The sequence below is a fragment of the Oryctolagus cuniculus genome, chromosome 14 (genome assembly GCF_964237555.1).
Source record: "Oryctolagus cuniculus chromosome 14, mOryCun1.1, whole genome shotgun sequence".
Taxonomy (NCBI): Eukaryota; Metazoa; Chordata; class Mammalia; order Lagomorpha; family Leporidae; genus Oryctolagus; species Oryctolagus cuniculus.
The window spans coordinates 75852967-75862695 of record NC_091445.1 but is presented as its reverse complement, the minus strand read 5'-3'; the positions used below and the strand labels follow the sequence as shown (position 1 = coordinate 75862695).

Below are 9729 nucleotides of genomic sequence, written 5' to 3'. Positions count from 1 at the left end.
TGGCTGTGCAAGTTGATTTTATTTATGACAAGATTGACAAGTGACAGAGAGTGAAATGAAGCACAGTTATCTAAACTGCTCTCTTCATAGTCTTTTTTATCCAGCTGAGCTGTTTTTTTGACAGAAGGGTATATACGCCAGGCCATCGGGGGTCTCCACATTTATTATCCATGCCGAAGGCAGTGATGCCACGGAGGGTACCCTCACAGAGCAAAGGGCTTCCAGAATCTCCCTGGGGTAAGACAAGAGGGAAGAGGAGTGGATTCAGTGTCAGACATGAGCACTAGTGAAATGGAAGAAATCCTGCAACATTTCCTATGCAGTTGAGACCAACCTAGATTTAGCTGAAAATCATCACTTAAAAAGTTAAAATAGTTTATATACTACATTTGAGACTGGTTACTTTCTTTCTTTCTTTTTCTTCCTTCCTTCCTCCCTCCCTTCCTTCCTTCCTTCCTCCCTCCCTATTTTCTCTTCCTTTTCCCCTCCCCCCTTCCTTCGTTTTTCAAAGCCCACCTATAATTACTTTCTGGAAATGCTTACTAACTCCAGGGAAAATTAGTCAATTGCAGATGGTATGGCAGGGAATAAACACTGTGTTTTCTGGTTCTACCAGCAAATTGTCTTCCGAAAGACACAAAGGCAAAGCAACTCCTTTCAGATAAAAGTTGGCCTTGTGAATGCATGAAATAAGAAACCAGAGAAGCTGAGATTCTCTCTGGACACTAAGTTACCTGGGGGTACTTCAAAAAGTACATGGAGGGTTGGACATTTGGTCCAGTAGTTAAGTTGCTGGTTGAGATGCTTGCATCCCATATTGAAGTAATCAGATTCACCAACTTATTTTGTTTCCTGACCCCAGCTTTCTGCTAGTACAGATGCTGAGAGGCAGAAGTGACGGCTCAAGTAATTGGTTCCTCACGTCCATGTGGGAGACAAAAATTGAGTTTGTGACTCCTGGATTCAGTCTTGGCCCAGCCCTGGCCATTATGGGCATTTGTGGTGTGACCTAGTGAATGGGAAATCTCTGCCTGCCTGTCTCTCTCTCTCTCTCTCTCTGTCTGTGCTTCTTAAATAAACAAAAAAAATTTAAAAACAGCTCATAGAAAAATGGAATTGAGAAAGTTTTATTTTGGTATGAAGAAATATAAATCTATGCATAATTTTTTAATAATCCACATTTACATGAACATTTTGAATACCCCTTATTTGCCTTGGTTTGAAATTTTTGTACCCAAATAAAGTTATCTTTTCATGAACTTTTTGAAGAATCCTCATATTTCTCCTTCCTATTATGATACTTGACATTTGAAGAATTATTCCTCTAGCTTTATTTTGTCAACAGCCAATTCTAAGGCATCTAAATAACAGGGAAGAATTGTTAAGCTCCAATGTTAGAGAGTGGTTGATGGTTTTAGCATCTTGAGATGTTGCTGTGGCCTCAGGATGCTGATAGAATCCCCAAATATGAAGGTTGTAGGCTCCTGGGTGCCCAAAGTTGTGGACAAGGGATGGAATGGTGAAGGAGGTAAAGAAAAGTGGAAAAGTATTCATCCATGTCATCTTTCCCTGGGATCTGACCATCCTTGGTCTGAAGGCAAGACCCAGCCAGCTCCTAGGAAGGGCAGAGAACTCTGGATCTCTCAGTCTCTGATAACCCCCAAACCATGCACATGCACACTCCTTCTCTTTAGATAGGACTCAATAGGTTATTTTGAAAAGGGGAAGAATGACAAGCCAGTGTCTAGAGCTTAAAAATCTGAAATGTTTCTTCTACTCCTGTCTTCCAGCAAGGCTCTGTTCCATTTCTTCTTGGGGTTCTGGGGTGGACACACATTCTATGATATGGGCTCATGCTGGGAAGTTGGTTAGTAGGGATTGAGCTCATATCTAGGAAGTTATGAGGTCTAGCTCAAAGTCTTCAACCTGGCTTAGAAATGACAGCGTTTCAGGCAGTCCCGGTTTAAATGGCAGAAGAATTCTTGGGGGGGGGGGGACACTGAGATGGGGAAAAGGTCTCAAGGGCCCTGAAGAACCTGGACTTCAGCTCTCCTGAGTGTTGAATATCTTCAAGTTCAGATCCATATACATCAATATAAGAAAAAAGAAAGAAAAACATTGTTTTCTTTCTTCTTTTTATATAAAACCAAGATGTATCTAGTTAAGAAATGGGCAAAGGACATGAACAGGCATTTTTCAAAGGATGAAATACAAATGGTCAACAGCCACATGAAAGATGCTCAGGATCACCAGCAGTCAGGGAAACGCAAATAAAAGCCACAATGAGGTTTCACTTCATCCCACTTAGAATGACTATCATCCAAAAATCAAAAAATAACAAATGCTAGTGAGGATGTGGAGAAAAAGATACCCTAATACACTGCTGGTGGAAATGTAAACTGATGCAACAATTATAAAAAACAGTATAGCGATTCTTCAGAAAACTAAAAATAGATATTCTGTTTGACCCAGCTATTCCACTCCTGGGAATATACCCAAAGGAAATGAAATCACATATGAGAGAGTTACTTGTACTCCCATATTTATAGCAGCTCTATTCACAATAACTAGAATATGGAAGCAACTTACATCTCCATCAACTGATGACTGGGTACAGAAAATGTGGTATATATACACAATGGAATACTACTCAGGCATAAAAATGAATGAAATCCTGAATTTTACAACAGAATGGTAGCAACTGCAGATCATTATGCTTAGTGAAATAAGCTAGACCCCAAAAGACAAATATTACAAGTTTTCTCTGATTTGTGATAGTAAATAGAGTCTAAAAAATTTAATGTATGTGAGTGAAATTGGCATTTTTGGATTTGATTATTGTTTATAGCCTTTGTCTATATTCCTGATGAACAATGGTCTTTCTAAACTTTTTACTTGTTGAACTCTTTATTTAGGGGAGCATTAAGCCTTTGACTATAAAGTAAATTAAAAATGTGTTATTGCAAAAATTAGAAAAGAAAGGAAGTGGGAGGGAGTGAGGAAGGGAGGAAAGGAAGTATCTATATATTTTTAGAATTGCATTTATGGACTACATTAAATCTGTTCTCTTTATATTAACAAAAATGTAAGCAAATAAAAAAAAGATTTTGGTTAACCCATGCACTAGCAGTGAACTTCCTAGTTTTGACACATGACCCACTTGAGCTAAGCAACAATTTGGTTGACTGGGGTTTATCAAACTTCTTTCAAAGAGCACTAGGACTCTGCAGAAGCCAATTCCATGAAAACAAATGCATGACATTAAATGTTCTATATCTGCAGAACCCACTTCAACAGCTAAGACGTGAAAGCTTGTTTAACTTACGTTGCATGAGTCTTTTCCACCTTTGTTGCTTCCAGCACAAATCATATTCGCTGTGATCATAGGATTAGAATTATAATGTTTGTCATCATTGCAAATTTTTCTGTCTATGACAGTGACATTGACTTCTCTCAGAGATTCAGATGGGCGTGACTGATGGTTAACTGTTTTCCCCCACCCTGCAACTCGACACAGGGTTCCTGGTTTCACATCCTCTCCCATTTTAGGGAGCTGAAGGACATCCACATTTCGGGTTTTTTTTGCTTTCTTTTTCAGCTGTTGAAAAACAAGAGTAAAGAGTTAAAAAAATGAGATAAATATTGACATTTTTGCTTAAATTCTAGCTCAATCTTTGTCCTTCCCCTCCCTTATGAGTATGTAACAAAAGGAGCGCTGGAGAAAAGTTTCCTTATAGGTTGCCAGATTTTATGTGGTCTATGACTTTTTTTTTTTTTTTAAAGATTTAGTTATGTATTTGAAAGATCTAGAGCGAGAGTGAGAGTGAGAGTGAGAGTGAGAGAGAGAGAGAGAGATGGGGAAAGATCTTCCCTCTACTGGTTCACTCCCCAGATGGCTGCAATGGCCAGGACTGGGAAGCCAAGAACTCCATCCAGGTTTCCCATGTGGGTGGCAGCATCCCAAATACTTGGGCCATCTTTTGCTGCTTTTCCCAAGCTCAGTAGGGAGCAGGATCAGAAGTGGAGCAGCTGGGACATGAACTGATGCCCATATGGAATGCTGGCATCATAGGTGGTGGCTTTATCTGCTACGTCACAATGCCAACCCTAGGTCTTATGACTTTAAAGAAGACAATCAAAGATACATACCTGTAGAAGGCTAAGATCACCTTCATGTGTTTTTGAGTTATAGCTTGGATAGCAAAACTGTTTCTTAATGGCTATTTTCTGTTTCTCTGGCTCAGGTTTGGTTATTGAGTGAGCCCCAAGGATGACCTGGGACCTTCTGCTCCTGAGAACAGATACAAGAGTGTTCACTGGGTCTATTGTTTAATGAGGAGTTGAGTATATTATGTGCTGACCAATTTCATGTCCATTTGTAAATACGCTTGTTGTGGAGTCACTTCCTTATGACTCAGAAAGAAAATGTGTTCTTTAAGGAATAAAAACCAATAGACTTATGAATTCATGACTAACATTAACATCATCATCACTACCAGCAGCTAATTTTAACAAGCTCAACTAGATTCATTGAGAAATAGGTAAGACAATACATGGCAGCAAAGCCCAGTCTGTGCTTGTTCCCACTTTTTTCTTCCATACTGTTTTTATCTGTGGTGGGTAGTTAGGCTACAGATTACTAGAAAACCAAAGTCTCAGTAGTTCATAGAAGCAAAAGGCACCAGATAAATGGGGCGTAATGTGTGAAAGAGATCTTTGTAAGACAACCGCAAACTTAGTGATCAAACTTGCTAGAAACAGATCTCCCCAGTGGATGACCCCATTTGCTGTGTGTATGCTGGGGGGCAGGGGATGGTGGTCTGAAGCAGGGGCCCAGGATTCTTTCCTTCTTTTAATCCATGCTGAAAATTCAGTTTGGTTAATAAGGCTAAGGTACTCTCTGATGTACTAATGAGTAAGGCTATCATCATTTACAACCTAATATAGACTAAAGCAACCAGATATTCCCATTGCCTTATGCCCATTATGCCAACTGGGACTGGTCTCACTTAAGACATTAGAACAGAGTTGCAGTAGAGCATACTCTGATGATGCAATGTCCTATACATTTGCCTAGTCCAATATGGTGGCCACTAGCCACATGTAGCTGCTGAGAACTTGAAATGTGGGTGGTGCCACTGAGGAACAAAACTTGAAATTTTATTTAGTTTTAATCAATTTCAACATAAGTAGGCCACTGTGGCTACTGGCTATCATATTGACCATCACGGGGTTAATTTGCATTAAGAGAGTGCAAAAAAAGCCAGGCCTGGGAAGAGATTTGAAGGCAGCTATTAACAGGAGTTGAGATGATTGAGGTATGAGAGGGATTTACTAAGGGTTCCAGGAAAACATTTAAAGTAAGTATCTCTACTTGATGGTGGTGTTCAGGCCCTTATGGGAGGGTATTGAAAGTCTGGCCCTTTCACGCTGTGACTGAGTCTACCCAGTCACACAATATGATCAGAAGCAAAGCCTTATAGCACCTGTACCCCGTGGCTCTAGTGGAAACCAACAGAAAGGGCTTGAGGATGCCACTTTCTCTTTTGGCTAATTGTTTGTAGCCATCTAGGACAAAATTCCTGAAGACTTACTTAATAAGAATTATGTTTGTGAAGGGCAGGCATTGTGGTACAGAGGGTTAAGTTGGGGTGCCTGCACCCCATATTGCAGTGCCTGGGATCAAGTCTCACCTTTGCTTCTTTTTTTTTTTAAGATTTATTTATTTTACTTGAAAGTCACAGTTACACAGAGAGAGGAGAGGCAGAGAGAGAGAGAGTCTTCCATCTGATGGTTCACTCCCCAGATGGCCTCAACGGCCGGAGCTGCACCAATCCAAAGCCAGGAGCCTCCTCCAGGTCTCCCACGTGGGTGTAGGGGCCCATGGACTTGGGGCATCCTCCACTGCTTTCCCAGGCCACAGCAGAGAGCTGGATTGGAAGTGGAGCAGCTGGGCCCCTAACTGGCACCCATATGCAATGCCAGCACCACAGATGGTGGCCCTATCTGCTATGCCACAGTGCTGGCTCCTCACCTTTGCTTCTAATCCAGTTTTTTGCTAATGTGCCTTGGAGGCAGCAGATGATAAAGCCCACATACTTGAATCCCTGCCATCCATGAGGGAGCTTCAGATGGAGTTCCTGACTGCTGGATTTCACCTGGCCCAGCCTGGCTATTGTGAGCATTTTAGGATTGAATCAATGGATGGAAGATATTCTCTCTCTCTATCTCTTTCACTCTTCCAAATAAATAAGCAAGCAAATAAATAAAATTATAAAAGCAAGAAGAAGATAAGAAAGTGGACATGAGCTTCCCTTGGCTTAAGGAGATTTATTTTATTAATATTTCCCCAAATTAGGATATCTCCACATTAAAAAACAAAAACAAAAGTAAACCAAAGCACTTACATTTTACAGTGAGCTGCAGTCAACACCCAGTCTTCTGCAATCAAAGCACCAGCACAGATATTTTTCTTATTAATTTTGAGTAGGGCCATGTAGGGTCTTGAATGAGGAGTTACCTCTTGTCCTCCGATAATTCTTACACACACATCTGGTTAATAGGAAAAGACAGATCACACTGGTGTCCGTCCCAAAGATCTCTACCTAAAACCTTGCTTCTAAGGCCAGCCATGCTTTTCCTACTTGGAGGGATGGCATGGATGAGGGCACTTATGCCCCCTGCTTTTACTCCACGTGGACCTGCAGACCCCTGACTCTAAGTGCTGTCTCTGTTGGAGTCTCGTAGAAGTCTCTCCTCCTTTATCCACAGAAGCCATGCATTGGTGTTCCAGGGTCATCAGACTGGACATTCAGCAGAAACCTCCACCCTCAGGCCTCAGAGCCTGCAAAGAGCCTTGGTCTACACCAGCAACAGTGGCTGCAAGAGATGTTACTTTCACAATGACCTTCAGTGCCCCCAATTCTTTCTGGCCAAGTATTTTTTTTAAAGATTTATTTATTTATTTGAAAGAGTTACACAGAGAGACGGAGAGGCAGAGAGAGAGAGAGAGAGAGAGAGGGAGAGAGAGGTCTTTTATCTGCTAGTTCACTCCCCAGATGGTCGCAATAGCCAGAGCTGCATGGATCCAAAGCCAGGAGCCAGGAGCTTCCTCCGGGTCTCCTGCATGGGTAGAGGGTCCCAAGGAACTGGCCATCTTCTATTCCTTTCCCAGGCCATAGAAGAGAGCTGGATAGAAGTGGAACAGCCGGGACTCAAACCGGCGCTCATATGTAATGCCGGCAATGCAGATGGTGGCCTTACCCGCTATGCCACAGTGTCTGGCCAAGGATTAATATGGAGGATCAGAGGGGGTTCTTAGAAGCTTGAGATCTTCCTGTTTCACCACAAGCCCTTGTGAAAACACAGCTTACAAATTGATGCTTACACAGTTTAAATGTGATCCTTCTCACGCATTCTTCCATCATAGTGTTAGCTTCTGCTTATTGAATTATATTGTCTTCCCTCATCAGTTGAAGGAATAGCAACTGTTGTATCTAAGACTCCTTCAATCTCCACACCAAACCACATGGTTTAATATATAGCCTTTTCCAGAGAAGCAGGGAAAGGGACGAAACACTGAAGTAGAGAGTTCTGCCTCAGTGAAAATTCCTTGATGATACACTGGGAGTGTAGACCATAGTTAGAGAACAGTGAGACCTGAACACAGACGAACCACCCATGCTGGCTGAGAGGACCTCGTATCTTTGTGATATATGCTTAGCTTTCCACTGCCATCACTCGATCCTGAAATATTCTCCAGACCATCGACTAAGACTCTTGTTTTCTTGAATACCGCACAATACATCTTATTCTATAATAAAAGCCAGCTCATTGTCACATCCCCAGCAAGGTGGATATAAAAGCCTTTTATAAGGTTTGAAGAGGATGAGGGGAAGAAGAGGAGGAGGTGACCAGCAGTGAGTTGGAAAGGGCAAATTCTGAACTCTAGAAATAAAAGGGTAAGGAACTTGGAGAAGCCAAGGAACTTCATCACATCCCAGATCCCAGTTTTTCCTAGGGTATCACACATAGATTCCAAAGGTGTATTTTTTTTGCTTTCTGGGCTGCAGAAATCATAACCTCAATGAGATACTGCCTTTTGTGTTTGGTGAGTTCATGGCTGGCTCCACATTGGTTGGCCCTGCCTCAGTCCCATAGTGGTCCTCACTTCCTTGTGGAAAGGAAAATTGGGGTCTACCCAGGAGCTTCTTTTCTTCCCTGGATACTGCCATGAATTTTAAAGCACTTTAACGCAAATATGCAGAAGTCACACAAAAGCAGCAGCAAAGCTATCATTTAGTACAACAAAGAAGTAACTTAACAAAATGCATCATAACACTCCCCAGTGTCCCAGTGTGTTCTCAGGTAGACTAAAGCCCGAGAAATTATTCTAAAAAACCCAAATCATTCTTGCTTTACTTTTGGTGTCTTGGGCATATTTGTCTAACTTGTCTTTAAGACTCCATGCATTTTCTGCAAGGTAGCCTTTGAACTGATGAAGGCACCATGAAAGGTAAATTTGTTTTACTAACTCAAGAGTCTTTTATTTGCTCATTTTTGCATTGTCATTTGAAACTACAAATTGGCAGCAATAAGCCTTGATGGTTCTATTATCTTTTGTAAAAAATATGTAAGGAAGGGCTGGCTCACTAGGCTAATCCTCCGCCTTGCGGCACCGGCACACAGGATTCTAGTCCCAGTCGGGGTGCCGGATTCTGTTCCGGTTGCCCCTCTTCCAGGCCAGCTCTCTGCTATGGCCCAGGAGTGCAGTGGAGGATGGCCCAAGTGCTTGGGCCCTGCACCCGCATGGGAGACCAGGAGAAGCACCTGGCTCCTGGCTTCGGATCAGCGCAGTGCGCCCGCCGCAGCGCACTGGCCGCAGCGGCCATTGGAGGGTGAACCAATGGCAAAAAGGAAGACCTTTCTGTCTGTCTCTCTCTCACTATCCACTCTGCCTGTCCAAAAAAAAAAAAAAAAAAAAAAAAAAAAAAAAAAAAAAGTAAGGAAGGATTTTTCTCATCTCTAAAACATAGAAATTCTTAGCATCTGAGAATATTAAAGCTGTTAAGGCTTGGGGAATAAAAACTTCTGTTAGTATAACAAGGCAATATTACCAAAAGTTGATCATCTGTTCCATTTTACTCACTGGTTATAAGGGAAATGGCAAGGATCAGTCTTACCTTCAGGAATCAGCAGGAGAAAAATGACACCTGAGAGAAAGGATGCCCAAATGGCACAGGAGCTCCTCATGGTGGCTGAGTCCCCACGTCAATCAACAGGAAAATCTCTTTTTAGTTCTTGATGGCCTCTGCCTATATATCAAGAGTACAAAGGATGTGGTTGCATTTTTTTTTCACATTTGAAATGAGCATTAGGAAATGAAACTCAAGTAAGAGAGAACCCTGAAAAATCTCTCCTTGCCAGGAGGTGTGAAGTCTTTTGCTAGGACTGCCAAGGGTGGATGGAGCCTTGATGGTTCTATTATCTTTTGTAAAAAATGTTGCCCTTGGAACATAGTCCACAAGAAGGGATTTCCAAGACTAAGAATGGCTGTGGTATCCAGGAAGAGCTCTCCATAGACTTAAACTAGAGCTTAAAAACTCTCCTAAAACTGGTAAAGAGAGATGTCTTCCCAGTTGTCTGCCTGGGCTGCATAATGATGAGCAGGCTAAGTGCAAGTGGGGAACGGGAGGGAGACGTATATGCATGTAAGCTCCTGTCTTAATT

General features: G+C 42.0%; 1 protein-coding gene across 1 annotated transcript; it reads right to left on the bottom strand.

Annotated features, from left to right (window-relative positions):
- Positions 1–9339, bottom strand: LOC100346285 (granzyme A). The gene is made up of 5 exons (XM_002714033.5): positions 9183–9339; positions 6408–6552; positions 4150–4291; positions 3326–3598; positions 1–232 (listed from the first exon to the last, which is right to left on the bottom strand). Exons 1-5 carry the CDS (start codon positions 9250–9252, stop codon positions 71–73), a joined length of 792 nt encoding a protein of 263 aa, XP_002714079.3. The 5' UTR covers positions 9253–9339; the 3' UTR covers positions 1–70.
- Positions 9340–9729: the final 390 nt, after the last annotated feature.